Source organism: Maylandia zebra, linkage group LG3, assembly GCF_041146795.1.
Source record: "Maylandia zebra isolate NMK-2024a linkage group LG3, Mzebra_GT3a, whole genome shotgun sequence".
NCBI classification, from domain to species: domain Eukaryota; kingdom Metazoa; phylum Chordata; class Actinopteri; order Cichliformes; family Cichlidae; genus Maylandia; species Maylandia zebra.
In genome coordinates this window covers 38,329,259-38,346,133 of record NC_135169.1, presented here as the reverse complement: position 1 = coordinate 38,346,133, position 16,875 = coordinate 38,329,259, and the positions used below count along the sequence as shown (strand labels likewise).

Here is a 16,875-nt window from a genome sequence, read left to right as displayed (position 1 = left end):
AGCACATCCAACCGGCCTCACAACCGCAGACCTCGTGTAACCACACCAGCCCAGGACCTCCACATCCAGCAGGTTCACCTCCAAGATTGTCTGAGACCAGCCACCCAGACAGCTGCTGGAACAATTGGTTTGCACAACCAAACAATTTCTGCACAAACTGTCAGAAACCGTCTCAGGGACGCTCAACTGCATGCCCGTCGTCCTCATCGGGGTCTTGACCTGATTCCAGCTCGTCGCCGTAACAGACTTGTGTGGGCAAATGCTCACATTCGATGGCGTCTGGCACGTTGGAGAGGTGTGCGCTTCACGGATGAATCATGGTTCACATTGTTCAGGGCAGATGGCAGCTGAGAATGTCCCAGTTCTTGCATGGCCAGCATACTCACCGGACATGTCACCCATTGAGCATGTTCGGGATGTGCTTGACCGGCGTATACGACAGCGTGTACCAGTTCCCACGAATATCCAACAACCTCGCACAGCCATTGAAGTGGAGTGGACCAACATTCCACAGGCCACAATTGACAATCTGATAGACTCCATGCGACGATGTGTTGCACTGCATGAGGCAAATGGTGGTCACACCAGATACTGACCGGTTCTGGGTCCCCAGACCCCCAATAGCGCAAAAAACTGCACATTCCAGGGTGGCCTTTTGTTGTGGGCAGTCTGAGGTACACCTGTGCACTACTCATGATGTCAGATCAGCATCCTGATGTGGCACACCTGTGAGGTGGGATGGATTATCTCAATATAGCAGATGTGCCCACTACCACACATTTGGACTGATTTGTGACCACTGTTTGGGAGGGATGGTTATATTGTGTATCTGGAATGAATTTTAGGTCTCTACGTCCATCCCATGGGGAATGGGAGCAGTAACAAAGGTGTTGCGTTTATATTTTTGTTCAGTGTAGAAAGTTCAAAGAGATGCAAGTGGAAGAAGCGTCATTGGACTGAAAAACCCGAATAAACAAAAACACCTTCAGGATCAGCCAAAGCTTACACTGTGCACTTCAGTCACTTCCCCTTTCATTTAAAACCCTCTGTGATAATGTACATTTAAAAATTACCAAAAAAAAATTAAACTATGTATCAATGTGTTTTAAAAACTAATTTAGTGAACCTTAAGAATGAAAACCTGGAAATGCAGATTAAAGAAAAACAGTATAAAGGTGCTGTTTGACATTAGAGCATTTATTTCAGTTTTTCTCTTTGTTAATACAAAATACTGAACAATGCCACGTCCCTCGCCCATCTGAGTCAAGTACTGAAACTCCCTTTTTTTGGAAAATGAAGCCTACCAATATTATGAGGAACCAAAAATACAAGGGAAAAAAAAAGTCTACCTTACTACTACAATATGAATTTCTATACATTTATAAAATCAGTTATTTGCAATGATTTTCAATTCTTTATTCTTCACTTTTTAAGTACACTTACAATCAAAATTATGAAATGCACGCACACACACACGCACACACACATACATATATCCTGTGTTTTTGGTGTCAACATGTAGTTGCATATGTATGAACATGTATTTTTTTTTATGTTTTCTTCACTCATTTGTCTGTTTTACAGTCAATACAAGAGCACAGCAAGTATCCTGCACTATTTAAAACCATTTTTTTGTTTTGTTTTTTGTTTTGTTTACAGTAAATTTGGTTACCGTTCACTTGATTAACAAAAATGTCAAAATATTATTCCAGCATTGTGAAAAAAAAAAAAAAGGGGGTAGTTTTATTATTTATTATTAAGGTAAACAGTTATATGAGACAATTTGCAACAACAAGTGCAGGTTCTTCATTTCTAAGGCAAAGAAAGGTTTTGTTTTTTTTTAGGCCTTGCCACACTACAATTTTCACTGTCATACTTCCCACTAGGCCTTGGTAAAGAAAAATAACCTAATTATAAACGTGATAGTGTGAAAGGTCATCTTTTTTTAAAGCACACTGCACAGTGGCCCTGTTGTAAAGTGATGGAAGAGCAGATAAGCAGTCATACATACGAGCACGCTACAACTTTCACTTCATTACGTTAAGACACTAAATCAGAGATTAACAAAAGAAAACTTGCTAATGTCTTGAAGGCCACCAGTTGACAGTTTAATGAAAATTACTTTTAATCATACCTGTATATAAATGTATATATTAATCAGGTTTTATCCCCCCCCCTTATTTTTTTTCTAGAGTTATTACCAAAGCAGATAATGCTATGGGTGACAACAGGAAAAACAAGAAACAAAAAATAAAACCCGAATCACCTCAATCAAACACTCTTGATCTGAAAAGACTGAGCAAACTTGATTTGGAAGCACTGCTCGTTTCACATCCTCCCACTCATGCTCAGCGGGACAAAAGAAAAAACAAACAAAAAAAAAAAAAACTCAAAAAAAAAACAAAACACAAAAGCACCCAAACAGCAAAGAAATTTTCATTCCAGTCCTCTCAGATATGTGACAGCAACGATGGGGAAACCAAATATGGGACGAGGGAGAGAAAACCCTGCTCTCCCTGTGGATCAGACAGCAGTGACCGTCCTGGAGATCTCTTAGAACAGAGAGCAACTGGAGGGGAGCAGCCGTCAGAGAAGGGGAACAGCAGGCCTTTGATGGTGTCTCTTCACGGCACTTTGCAGTCAATGCCAAGATCAAAAGATGTTGGGACAGCTCTCCCAGCTCCCGCGCTCCTTAGCTTCCCAGTAGCCTCCCTTATAGATGTGAATCTCCTCACCTGTGATTGGGTCCTCGCAGCGCTCGAACCAAAGTGCAAGATAGCTGTCATGAGGTGCGCCTGAAAGAGAGGGAAGGACAGAGGGGGGGAAAGAAAAAAAAAAAAAAAAAAAGATCCCCAGAAAGTTAATGAGCTGCTCACTAGAGCAACATGAATTTAAACATGAAATGGAGACAGTTTAATCGATTTTTATCTAAAAAAGAAAAGAAAAGAAAGAAAAAAAAAAAAAAAGGAATACTTGCCTTTCAAGGAGGGATCGGTAACAGAGTCCTCATCGACAGCTTTGGAAGACAAAAGGGGATCACAGAGAATCGTTTTACCCCTTTGTTCCATGATTTTCCCCATGCAGAGAGGAGAGGAGTAAAGAAAAAGTGAAGCACAAACAAGTTCGATTCTAACCTTCTTCTGATTGACTCGAGGTGCGTTGGCTTGCGGCCTCCCTCTCTCTCTCACGGCGGGCGGTGCGCTGCTTCTCCTCCAGCCGCTGCTTCTCAGCATTGGCCTCGTCCCAGCGACCTTCCTCCATTAAGCGCTGGTCAGGCCGCCGTCGGCTGTCTGTGGGAGCCACGCCCTCTTCAGGCTCGTTCAGGGTCAAGGCCAAGGCAGTAAAGTAGTACATGGTTTCTGCTCCATCGCTGAGGAGGATGACGGAGCACAGCACAGCAGCGCTTTCAGTCACACAAAACTACACCCTGATACTGGCATTGATGCCATCCATGTTTAGGTCTAATGTTTATTTCTGCTTCAGAAAGCTATGTGCGCACCTCTAAATCGTAACTAATGCAGCACAGCCCGGTTTTACTTTTTAGAACAGCACTTACGGTAAAGGGTTTCTTCTCCACAACTCTCTGGCTTTAAGGGTCTGATAGACTGTCTTCTGTTTGCCCTCAGTGCCGTTCTCGCCTCCTCGGCTGCTCTGCATCACCTTGGAGAACTCCATCTTCTCGTCCCATGTGCCCGACAGCACGTAGTGTGCCTTTCCATCTTTATCCATTACCACACCTGTAACCTAAAAACAGAAGAGAGGGGAGGTTACCACAATACCACAATATACCGCCTGTATATTAAAATTTGTCTGTTGGTTCAAACTTGATGCACCTACTGTGTGTGAGTTTTCTTTCAAAGCAAGTCAGAGAAAAACAGACTACATCTATTCAGGTCTTCTGCATCTTTCTCACCTTTCTGGCTACATCTCTGGAGAAGTAGCTGTAAGGAGCAAACTTTAAGTGGCAGCGGTCTCCGGTGGTGTGGTTTACTACGTCTATCTCACCAGACTGGAAGGGAAACACAGGGATACACAGTGAGGAGGGGGGAAAAAAAAAAAAAAAAAAAAAAAAATCACAAGTGGGGATGATATCGACTAGATAAAAATTTTACTTCACACTCAAGTTAAAATGCTGCAACGCAATGCTCTTACTCTACTTTTTATCTGTAGAGTAAAAATTAGAACTGGAAGCAAAGAAATGGGGTATTTTAATGCTATGTGATGGCAACCAGCCATGGCAAATTCATTTATATAGCACATTTCATTACATGTGAACTCTTTGCGATTAACCAATAAAAAAACAAATCAGACTTTGCAAAGGAATAAAATACACTGTAACACATACAAACACACAGAGTAAAATCCCGAGTCTGTCTGTGAAGGCAGGCATAGTTGCAACTGACCTTTAGGTCAGCAGGCAGCTTGTTTCAAAGAACAGGCGAGCACTAACAGAAAGCTCCCTTAGCACACTCGAATCTAAATCTGAGAGGAGTGAGAAGAGCTGCCCCTGATGACCTGAGAGGTTTGACCTTGTTATAGACACTAAGTCAGAGGTGTACCGGGAGGCCTAAAGACAGAAAGCTATATTAACAAAAAGAAGGACTCGAGGTGTCCACAGTTCAGTAATTCTGTACTGAACTGTAAGTGAACTAAGTGACCGCAGTACAGATTCCTGGGTTGCTTGTTGTGTTTTAGAAAACTAGTCTCTGACAACAAATATCTTCAACACCTCTCTGTTAAATTACAAAAGTTTTTAGACATCCAGTCTAATCAATCATTAGTGTGTGAGGTTACATCAGAGGGAAATGATAAGTACAACTATGTTTAACCTGCATAAGAATGATATTTCGATTCTTTAAGATGGGACCAAGCAGGAATACGTAAAGGTTAAAGAGTAATGGACCAAGGACAGAGCCCTGAGGAACCCCAGATGCTACCAAGTGAAACTTGAAAACTTCTGAATTTTAGATATGAGAACCAATCGAGAACCTGACCTGTTAAAGTGAGTTAAAGCTGTTAAACAAACTGCCAAATAAATGGGAGGGCAGTAGTGGGAAGGGCACCCTGCGTAAAAATCTGCACAGAATGAGTTATGCAGATCTCTGATGACTAACATGTACACGTGTACGTGCAGGAGATCAGATAAGTGTACGGATGTGCTGAAGTACACCCTTTCAAAAGTTTTCTTTGTGCGTTTTCTTTTTGGTATCCACCCTGCATATTAATGTCATTGTGAATCACTGAAGTAATTAAAGGCGTCAGTAACTCTAACAAAGAAGTGACATTTGAATAATGTTACTAGCATGAGAACTTGTTATTGTCTCTCCATAAAAGACGACATGTCAATCATATCGTGGCAAAGCTGGTTGTAAAAGATAAACCCATGTTTATTTTTCCTTGTTAGGAGCGTCATAACAGATCCTTTCTTGCTCTTCATTCCTGCCTCCTCTGCAGATCAGGCCCTGTGGCCCTGCAACGACGTGTCCGAGCGTCTCACCTGATCAATCCAAAGTTTTCCGACAATGATGTTGTGCACCGTGGTGTTAACTTTCTTCCATGTGTAGTGATTATTGCTCTTCTCAAAGACTGCATGAATTGTGCCTGTGACGAAGAAAAGAAATATGAAACAAACTAAAAAAAAAACAAAAAGCAAAGCAAAACCTTTGTTCATTAGTAATTACCGTTTTATGGTTCAACTAAAGAAAGGTGTGGGCTGGTACACTCTTTAGTCACTTATAAATTCTGATGATAGTTGTGTGTACATCTTTTGTCCTTGACACTATGGAAGAATGGTATGCTTTGTTTTCTAACCTAGCTTGCCTCTTACCCAAAGGCATAATGGAGAGGTATTTCCCCCTGAACTTGCTCGCAACTGTGATTTCTTGTCTCAACGTCCAGCCACGATCAGAGATAGCATGATGTGCAGCAGCAGGTGGGTGGTGACTCACCTGGAAAGAGAAAATGTTTTTCTGATGCAACAAAACATCAAGTCCTATTCTTCGTGAGTCTGAGTCATCCCCAATAGATGTGACTCACATTTAGTCTCATAAATCTGACATGTGACATGACAGCTTACACACACACACACACACACACACACACACACACACACTCCATTTGATTTCCTCCTCTACAAATAATCTATTCAGGATCAACCAGTGACTTTAGATTGTTTTAGGTTGGTGTATTTTATGACAAGAAGGGGCAGAAATATGACACTTTTTGATTTTTTTTTTTTTTTTAAAAAGTCGCCACTTCATGTCTCCATATTAAAATAATAATAATAATAATAATAATAATAATTCTGGTTCCCTGCCAGCATGTTCAACCCCAACTGCGAAGAAAAAGGAAGCAAGATTCTCTCTTAATGCCAAGTCAGTGGGATTTTTTTTAATTCCTCCTTTCTGACATTCAATCTCTCTCTTGGGTTACAGTTCTCGGTTGGAAAACTTCCATTCTCTTGGTTTTTTTCCTCCCTCACCTGCTCACATAGGGAGCGGTAGCCACTTTCTCTCTTGCGGTCCAGCTCATACGTTTCTCCCAGCAGAGGGTTGAAAGGCTTTCCCGTGCGGTAGACTGTGGTGGAGTAGGCAGACACTGCGAAGGCGGCCACGTAGCACATCTGCTCCAAAGAGTTCTGACACTTTGCGGCCTTATCCAGCAACTCGTGGTACTCGAGGTCCTCAGACAACCGCTGCAGCATGGAGATGGGCTCATTGAAATTAACCTAGAAAGCAAAATGTTTGAAATTTACTTTTATATTTGTGTTATGTATTAATTCCAGCAACAAATCTCACACATGGCTAAGACGTGGATCTGAACCTGATTCAAAAAGCTAGACTGGGTAGAAGTGACCACAGGCTGATCTGTTCAATTCGGTTCTATACTGTCCTGTGTGCATCTGCAGCAGTGCACTGCTTCCTTCTGGGAGAGCTTTGTTAGCACAGAGGAAGCTAATAGCAAAGAGTCAGCAGTTTTTGAGCAATTTCACACTTGCTGCAGTAGTTTGTGACTTAACCACAAACTGTGGTCAGGTTTGTGTTCCCTCTTCACTTCTTGGAAAGTTTTTATTACGCTTTCGGTGACCTTAAGAGTTGTTGTCAGCATATGCATCTGTCTCCACTCTGCTACACTCAATGTGAGCGAGGCCCATCACACACACACTGACACTTGCTATGTAGTGTCACTTCAGTAAAAGTATATATGTGTAGATTGTTAGATAGGTACAGGTATGGTTTGGGTAACGTCTTCTGTTTGGAAAGACCAAATAGAAAAGCTTTTAACAGAAAACCTGTATTGCCAGTTTCTGAAAATCTGCTAATTTAGCCTTTTGCTTAAGCAAAGCCCAAGCCATTTTCTAAACCACAACCATAGATGGGTCAGCAGTGACCTGGCGGGTAGTGTTGCTAAGCTACAGGAAGTCGACATGTGTCAATGTCAAAGTATCTCTGTAATGTGGCAGAGACAAAACTCTTTATTGTTAGAGTGGGGGCAGGGCGACACAATGGCAGTGATAAGTTGTCAGAACAAAGCCAAATCAAACATGTGACCATTTATCTCAGCAGTGATCAGTCTGACAAATCAGTTTGTCTGGACTCCTATAAAAAGCCGTGATGGTAGCTCATTTTAGACAACTCTGCTGACCCACATCCTACAAGTGACCTACAGTCGATTTCACAAATAAACAAAATCTGGGCAGATTTGCCGATAAACATCTTCAAAAGCTCTCGCAGAATGCTGACAACCCTTACAGCGGAAAAAGGACAGGGATCAGTATCTACGCTCCAATTTCGTCACACTGAACTGACTGCTGCCACATTCTGAAGGCACTGCGGTGGCATTTAATGATGAGCTTATCATAGATTTTGTATTTTTACTGTAAACGCACACAAACCATATTTCCAATGTGGTTTTAACTTGGGGTAGGAGGGGTGTTAAAAGGCACCCAAATCTTTCATTAATTGAATATTATGAGTAAGACACAAATATTTTAACACTCAAACTCTTTGAGTCTGACTGTCCAAAATGAAGCTGATCAGACGTCTTTTTCAACAGGTGAACAACGAAGCACACATGGAAGAACAACAAGCTTTCAGTAACTCTGACTGGACGTTCAGTAAGAAATCCTTACAGGCATCGGGATCTTAGACAGCTCTTTGCCGATGCAGTTTTTCATGATGCTCCAAAGGTTGAGGGAGTAGTTTGGTTTGTCTGGGATGCGTGTCCGCCTCTTCTTTAAGGGTACCAGCTCCTGGGAGGGGGACTCCTGGTTCATCGCAAGAGGCTCCTCGTTAAGCTAAGAAGCAGAAACGTTTATCAATATAAAACGGAAATGTTTTTGATTTATTACCATAGCAACAAAATCATGTTTAAAGAATATCCATACAACACCCGTCCTACTGCAGCTTTTCATTCAGACTGTGTTATTTTAAAAGATGGGATACAGCATTATAATAAGATTTCAATGATTCGGACAGAATGAGGCCTACCGACTGATCATCTGCACACAATTCACTATTGAGGCCGCTGATATTACTGCTTGACCTTCTGTAAGAGATCAAAAAAAAGCAAATAGATTCTGTTAGTGACGTGAACGTTACTAGTTAATCAGGTATTTTCACATATGAGAAAAGAGAGGCTTAAAAAAAAAGACCTGATACACACACACACACACACACACACACACACACACACACACACACACACCAATCTGTCATTACACAATTTGATTGACTTAAGATAAATACATACTGGAATGTGATACAAGGAAGTGGTCTAAATATATAAAAACAAAGACAAGCCACACACAAAGTCTTGGGGAAAACCCCCAATTAACTCCATCTGTCAATCTGTACCGACGGGTAAAGGGAAAGATACCGACTTGTGAAACTGGGGGTCCGCAGGTACAGTGATAAACTCGGGGGCTTCTTCCATGGCATCAAAGAACTCATTGTCATCATCCTCATCACTGGCCTCACCTTTTCCAGGCCCAGCAGCACCTTAACACAAACAAACATCTAAGTTTTCCCTATACAGAAGCTTAAAGATGATTCTCCAGGTATCACAAAAACAATAAAACAACATGTAATATAGAGCAGGTGTGTCGAACTCCAGGCCCCGGGGGTCTGTGTCCTGCAGGTTTTAGATGTGTCCTTGATCCAACACAGCTGATTTTAATGACTAAATTACCTCCTCAACATGTCTTGAAGTTCTCCAGAAGTCTGGTAATGAACTGATCATTTGATTGAAGTTTTAGATCTCACCCAGGGTGAGATCTAAAACCTACAGGACGCCGGCCCTCAAGGCCTGGAGTTTGACACCTCTGATTCAGAGCATTTAAAGTGTTAAAACAAAAATTTAAAACAAACAAACAAAACAGGAAGTTGCAATTCCTCACATCTGGTTACATGGAATCAGAATCAGGTAATCACGGGTACTGCTACTTGTAAAACTTGACTTCACATTTACCTGATAATTGCCAAGGGGATTTCAAATGGGGGTTTAGTCAATAACGGAGTAATTAAAAAGTTTGATGAGACTGAAACTGATAATGTTCTTTTAGTTTCACATCTTGATTCTATTTTTCTTGCTAAGTGCTTGATCACAAGGACTCTCGTATGTCAGCCACAGAAAATCTTGGTCACCCAGGAGTTAGCATCTCCCTGGTTCCCCTGATAAAAAGCCAATGAAATTTTTCGCAGGCTCTTGGATTACCACTGAAAAATATCTCTGTGGGAAATGAGGTTTAATGAGTTTTGTTCAGAAATCGAAGTCGAATGCAAACAGTTGGTGGCCCCACATCTTTGATTTCGAAAGAGTTGTACGCCACATGTACCTGATAAGAGTTATAATAGTTTAGTATTTTATTTTCATTTCACTTTGACTTTTGGTTTTGAATTCAGTTTAATTTCATTTAGTTTTCAGAATCGATTTTCATATTTCAGTTTAGTTTTTGTTGTTTGAAAAATTAGTTTTAGTTTAGTTTTTATTATTTTCAGGGTTAGTTTACTCTTTTTACTTATTGTATGGAGGTCAGAAGTAAGATTTACAAAATAAGTGCTGGTATTACAATAAAAACTTTCTGAAAACATTAACTCACACTCTTGTAGAATGTCAATGGACATGTGCATCATCCTTCATTGTTATCTTGTCAGAATCACAACTTACCTTTATTGTCTGGACTAGCATTAGCCTGTGCGGCTCCTCTGAATGCTCGCTCGAGGTGATTGTGCTGTTTGGCCAGTTGCTCTAAAGTCTCCTCCAGCCGCACTCTCTGCTCCCGCTCAGCCTGCAGGGCCTTTTGCCATCGCTTGCTGTGAGTTTGTGCCAGCGTCAAGAAGTCTCGGCACGCCTGAGAAGCATAACATTGAAACACTTTTCAATGTGTTTCATTGAAAAGCTGCGCAGTAATACGTAGACAAGGTCTTCTCTGGTATATATACATTATATATTAAAAACTCAGAGATCAACACACAAGGATGTCAGACTTACATTGATCATGGCGTTAGAGGTGATGCGGAACAGAGTGGCTCTTTCTGTGACTTGGCGAATCTTATCCCCAGCCTCTCCAGTCAGACGTAAACCATCCAGTTCTGCTAATGACCTGAAAAAAATATGAACTTTGGATGTTTGGACAATATGTAGTCAATTTACACATCAATGATTTTATAACAGGACTCTTCTGCAAATGGTACAAAACATCTGAATATGGCACTGAATTACCAAACCTACAGAATTATAACTTCAAATTATAGCTCACATAGTAGACTAGTAGAGACATGAGGCATAAATGAGACTGTTGCCTGAAGATTAAAGCAAAGAGCAAGGCAAAATGGGTTTAAGTCTGACCTCTGGAGGGCAGAGCCATGCTTTGAGATCAGATCGTTGCAGGTGCTCAGATCCTCCACTTTGTTGCTCAGGGTTCTGAGAGCAGACTGGACTTCTGAATTTTGTGACCCACCACCTTGTGTGATGCGTGGTGACGATGAAGGGAAGTCATCGCCCGAGTCATCTGTTAGGAAATCAAACAAAAGGAAAGGAAAATTAAATAAATAAATAAATAAATAAATAAATACACTTGCTAGCCACTTTCTAAGGTACACTGTTGAACTGCTTGTTAATATCAAATATCTAATCAGCCAATCACATGGCAGCAACTGAGTGCATTTAGGATTGGTCAATGCGACCTGCTGAAGTTCAAACTGTGCATCAGAAAGGGGAAGAAGTGTGATTTAAGAGACTCTTAAAGTGTCATGGCTGTTGAGAAGATATTCAGTGAGCAGCTGTTCTCTGGACAAAAAAATGCCTTTCTGATGTCAGAGGTCAGAGGACAGAGGACAGTCAGACTGCTTCATCTGACAGGAAAGCAACAGTAACTGAAATAACTACTCTTTACAAGCCAAGGTGTGCAGAAGAGCTTTTCTGAAGGAACAACACGTCCAACATCACATACAAATGGACTCCAGCAGCACAAGATCAGGCCGGGTGCAACTTCTGTCAGCTAAGAGCAGGAAACTGAGGCTCCAATTCACACTGGCTAATCAAAGATTGGGACAAACATTGACCTGATGAGACTTGATTTCTGCTGCAACATTCAATGTTTCAGGCCGCTGCTGGTGTTTTTACTAAAGGTCCCAGAGTGTGTCCACTCCATAGTACCAACTGAGCATCATTCAAACACCACAGTCTACTTGAGTATTGCTGCTGGCTATGTCCAGCTCTTTATGACCACAGTGTACCCATCTAGTACACTGCCTGGCAGGATAACACAGCATGTCACAAAGCTCAAAACATCTCAAACTGTTTTCTTGAACACGACAATGAGTTCGCTGTGTTCAAATGAACTCCAATCACCAGATCTCAAGCCAATAGAGCACCTTTAGGGTGTGGTTAAACATCATGAATGTGCAGCCAACAAATCTGCAGCAACTGTGTGATGCTATAATGAAAATACAGACTAAATTTTCTGAGGAATGTTTGCAGCACCTTGTTGAATCTTGTTGAAAGGAAAAGGGCGTCCAGCCCAGTAGACACAAGGTGTACCTAACAAAGTGGACATGCGTGTAAATATGTACAGAAGCACTAAATAATTCCCCTGAAGTCTGTTTTACCTGACTCTGCCTGCATGCGGACAGCCTTGGCTTTGGCCAGCTCCAGGGCAGTGATCCATCGCTGACGTTCCACCTCACAGCTGGCCTTGAGGTGATATGTTTGTGCCCCTCCATTGGAGATGACAAAGTTGCAGGCATCATCCACAGTGATAGTAGCTGTAGCCAAGTTGATGGTGCCCCGACACGTGTGACCCATCTCTGCCTGGGTCCTAATAATCAGAAGAGCCTCATTTGACTTTGGGAATAAAAAGTAACTAAAAAGAAAAGAGAAATATCCTTAAACTATACCAGTGTTCTACAGAAAGGTGTACCTGTAGTATGACAGCAGCCCATTGCTCAGCACAAACCACCTCCGCTGATAACCTTTGATATAATTTGTCCACTTGAACACCCATCCTTTGTATGTGTCTCCAGGAGGGGTGGGAGTGGGGGTCTTGGCTTCTGACATCACACCCCCTAAACTTAAGCTACAGACTGGAGGGACCTTGAGGGGGAAGATGGAAAGTTGTATCATTTACATAACAAGACTGGCTGATACAGTGATTCGGTGAATCAATTAGGAGCCAGTTCCTTGAATTCTCAGGTGTGACCATTCTCGGCGTTCCCCAGGCGAGGCTTTAATTTAACTGAAATTGCTTTTGCAATGTGGGTGCACTGGGTTTGGAACAATCTGGTTAAGGACTAAGGTTGCAAAAACAGCATCTTGCTTTAAATCACATGCTTTCATCCTGTTTTTTTAGGCCCCCATGTGAAGCCTTCTGGTTAAGATGTTTGCATTTCATTCACCTTCTGATTACCTTTCCCCCCCCCCTAGCTCTCGATGTCATTTGTCAACCTCTGCTTTCAAAGGTGCTATATAAATACAGTCTTAGTATTGTGACTTGTTTCATCAGCACAACAATGGACAGAACACGTTTTTTTTATTTTTATAAAAAGTTCCACAAATGTAATTCACTGAGCTCTTACAAAGTAAATTTTAACAGTTGTTATATAACCTGAATATATAAAACACCTGAATATCTCTGGATTTTAAACCAATGGTCCAAATTTAATGTTAGTTTGAACTGTGTGAAGTCAAATTCACATTTTCTGACATTCTTAAACACAAACAATTTCACTTCTTTTCATTGACTACAACCCTATTTCCAAGCTGAAAGTCTTTAATATTGATTATTAATGAGTGTCAACACTGATCTTTGAGTGTGCAATGACAGGTCAAAGGTCGGCCGAGAGATCAATACATACCGACTACTCGTGACACGTTTTACCAAAATTAATTATTATTTTCGCCTGATGAAGAGATTAATAAAAACTTTTAGTGTTATTTTGTCTTCTTACTGATAAATAGTCCAAATATTAACAGTTTTGAGTCAGATTTGAGTCTAATTCAGTCCAATTCTCTTTTAGGGAAAATTACTGTAATTTAAGGGGCAAACAGAACAACAACAACAGGTTTTAACAACAGTAACTGGATAAATAAATCAGATAAATCTGAACATACTGACGAACTTGACAACAGAGGTTAGCCTACATTAGCCCCAGTTAAGATAAATGACAGTGTCGGTAACAACAATTCATCGCTGATAGGAGCTTAAAGTGAATAAACTCAATCTGACACGATTGTTCCAAGTTATTTAGCTAGTGTCTGCATATTTAAAAAGCATTGCGAAGAAGAGCAAATGCTAAACATTGGCTTCATCACTAGCTAGCTTTCAAACTCGCCGATGGCTAAATGTTTACCTTGACGTGTCCAAAATGAAAGATCAGGCAACCAGCAGCCGGGTGAAGTCACTGCTAACTCTGATACCCATACGACACTGGCTAGCTGAGGAGGCTAACAAACCAACACAAGGCAGCTAATGGGGCAAACAAACAGACCGAAGACGTCGACGGCAACAACAGTGCGACTTTAAAACGAAGTGACAGCAACACGTTTTATTGCTGCCCCTCAATATTTGCGTGTATAAGGTTCATTCTACAGCTGCGTACACCCACAAATATCTATAGCTAGCTAGCTACATCTAACTAGCCTAATGTTAGCTCGCTGGTTACACCCGGTGCAGCAGTGCTGGGTCTCCGTGTGGAAACACGCAGCTATGGCTAACTACGTTTAGCATTAAGCCAAACTACACATCTTGACACATTTAATTCATTTATAAAGCAACAGTCGCTACACTGTTCACAGTTAAGGTAACTACGGTTAATACTTTATTCCACCAACAATGACTTTACATGTTAGTGTAACGCAACTGAGAGGAAAAAAATAGACATTTACCCGTGAGGCAATAAAACATTGCGATTTTTTAATAATTACAATCACTGTTTTGTAATCGCTTGACACTCGTGACATGTAGTGGTATGTAATACAGGTGACTATAAACATGGCCGAAGTTTTCCAGAAGAAGTACAAAAATGCGACTCCGGTGGGACTCGAACCCACAACCTTTGAATGTCTGCATCTATGCCTAGAAGTCCAATGCGCTATCCATTGCGCCACGGAGCCACCTGTTGCACATGTTGAACACTATGGTATTTATAGTGTAAATAGGTCGAACTCGGGGGTGATATTGTCAAAGGTTTTAGATTGTGATTTCTGGGGTTGTGAATATTGTAATATAGCGTACATTGTGTATAAATAATGTGAAACTGAGCCCTTACTTCAGAATTGAAACATCCTTTCAGACAATACCAAGCAATAAACGTTCATTTTCACCCTATCGTTTTAGAGAGGGCTTTCTTTTTTCATATTTTATCATGTTTTTAGATTTTTATGCCTTCTCTGCATGTGGGGAACCTAGGGAAACACCTGGGATTTTTAAAAAGAAAATGATCTCTGTGCGTCAATATGGTATATCAAACACTGGATGGCGCTACAATGCTGCATTAACCTGAATAACCCTCAAAAACCACCACAATTTCTGGTGACAATGAGAAGCCACTGGATTTTAACCAAATTTACTTTGACAAACACAAATAAAAATCTCTGTACTTTATTTGCAAATAATGACAAGATCTGTTAAATGCAATCTCTAATTCTACTAAAGTACGGCTTCACCAAAAGATAGATTCTGTTCATCTGGACGTAGCGTTTTCAGTGGGAGAAATGTTTCCTCACTCATCCAAGTGACTTCTTCAGTCTCAGCTGACTGCAGGTTTCCCCAATTTTATAAACAGTGCATTTGCACAATTACTGAAACTAGCACCACTGAAGGAACAGTGGGCTTGGAGGTCAGTTCCTTGATCATTAATATGCAGATTCTCATGACCATTGATCAACAACTACTGATCAAAGACCACTGATCAATGGCCATGAGTACCATTCACAGATTTGGGGAATGGCTGCAATCACAGCATTGGAAGATGGTGAAAGATGCCCGCCTCCTCGATTCAGAGATGGCTTTCCATTTTCACATAAATGCTCTCCTTGATTCCCCACTCAAACCAGCGTTCCTCCCTGTCCAGGATGTGTACATCCTCATCATTGAAAGAGTGTCCACTGGCCTGTAGGTGTAAATAGACTGCAGAGTCCTGGTCTGACAAGGTAGCTCTTCTGTGTTGTGATATTGGCTTCGCTAGAGGTTGTTTGGTTTCCCAGATAAATAAATCATGGCAATCCTCTTGGCACTTAATACTATATTACTCTGTTTGTGTCTGGGGCCCGATCCTTGGGCAATAGGCTCGGAGGTCAGCCCATTGTTCCTTCAGTGGGCTGGTTTCAGTCATTATGCAAATGTAGATTGGGGAAACCTGCAGTCAGCTGAGACTAAAGAAGTCACTTGGATGAGTGAGGAAACATTTCTCCCACTAAAAACTTTACATCCAGATGAACAGAATCTACCTTTTGGGGATTTACTTACCTGGATAATTGAGCGTGCATCAAGAAGATAAAATACCCCAACAATCAGATGAGTCGTTATCAGCAAGCACCTCCTGACAGGGGGAAGGAAAAACTCCCTTTTAACAGGAAGACACCTCTGGAAGAACCAGGCTGAGATAGGTGCAGCTCTTTGCCTGACTGGTTGGGGGTGAAAGGAGGGAGAATGGACAAGGACACGCTGTGAAGCCAGAGATGAATAATAACTAACGATTAAATTGAGAAATTGGTTTATAAACACATAATGAGTGAAAAAAGGTTAGTGAAGAAGAAACAATGCATCATGGGAAGCCCCAGAAGGCTACACCTATTGCAGTGTAACTAAGGGAGGATTCAGGGTCACCTGATCCAGCCCTAATTATATGCTTTATCACCAAGGAAATTTCAAGACTAATCTTGAAAGCAGAGAGGGTGTCTGTCTCCAGACTAGGAGCTGGTTCCACAGAAGAGGGGCCTGAAAGCGAACACTTTACCTACCATTCTACTTTTAAATAGTGTAGTAATTACGAGTAAACCAGCACTCTGAGAGCGAAGTGCTCTGCTGGGGTGATATGGTACTATGAGGTCTTTGAGATGATATGAGGCCTGATTATTTAAGATTGTTGGGGGGCTTTTAAAAAAAATTTTTATTATTTCAACAATTTTAGAGTGCAATGTTTACAAATTAAAGCCATATTTTCAAATGCATTTTTAAAATACTTATTAAAACATATAAATTATTCTGTGTTTTTTTTTAACTAATGGGCCCCGGGGTTGGACATGAATTCCTTTGGAGTGTCTACAGGAACGGCATCTGGCGTAAAACTCTGATAAATATGTGTAATTCGTTGTGGCAAACCTTTGTAATTAAGAGAACAGCCGAAAGTTTTGTGTTCGTTTGTTTGTGTCACA

The 16,875-nt window shown here is 41.1% G+C and overlaps 1 protein-coding gene and 1 non-coding gene across 2 annotated transcripts; both read right to left on the bottom strand.

Moving 5' to 3' along the window:
* Positions 1-1,176: 1,176 nt before the first annotated feature.
* LOC101467265 (oxysterol-binding protein 1) lies at positions 1,177-14,214 on the bottom strand. Its single transcript, XM_014411017.3, has 17 exons — positions 13,851-14,214; positions 12,422-12,594; positions 12,111-12,319; positions 10,849-11,011; positions 10,492-10,603; positions 10,168-10,351; positions 8,882-8,999; positions 8,490-8,547; positions 8,132-8,296; positions 6,482-6,727; positions 5,828-5,948; positions 5,498-5,601; positions 3,914-4,009; positions 3,557-3,744; positions 3,135-3,370; positions 2,978-3,016; positions 1,177-2,795 (listed from the first exon to the last, which is right to left on the bottom strand). Exons 2-17 carry the CDS (start codon positions 12,556-12,558, stop codon positions 2,653-2,655), a joined length of 2,319 nt encoding a protein of 772 aa, XP_014266503.1. The 5' UTR covers positions 12,559-12,594; positions 13,851-14,214; the 3' UTR covers positions 1,177-2,652.
* A 311-nt stretch (positions 14,215-14,525) lies between these two features.
* Positions 14,526-14,613, bottom strand: trnar-ucu (transfer RNA arginine (anticodon UCU)). Its single transcript is given in 2 exon segments — positions 14,526-14,561; positions 14,577-14,613. It is a non-coding gene; the product is annotated as a tRNA-Arg (tRNA).
* Between the last annotated feature and the right edge of the window lie 2,262 nt (positions 14,614-16,875).

Excerpts from the sequence above, each read along its gene's own strand:
- LOC101467265 (XM_014411017.3), bottom strand. The coding sequence starts at position 12,558 with ATGTCAGAAGCCAAGACCCCCACTCCCACCCCTCCTGGAGACACATAC. Across the intron at positions 10,352-10,491 it reads CCTCTAACGCCATGATCAAT|GCGTGCCGAGACTTCTTGAC; the intron begins GTAAGTCTGACA and ends TATGCTTCTCAG. Across the intron at positions 2,796-2,977 it reads TACCGATCCCTCCTTGAAAG|GCGCACCTCATGACAGCTAT; the intron begins GCAAGTATTCCT and ends CCTCTCTTTCAG.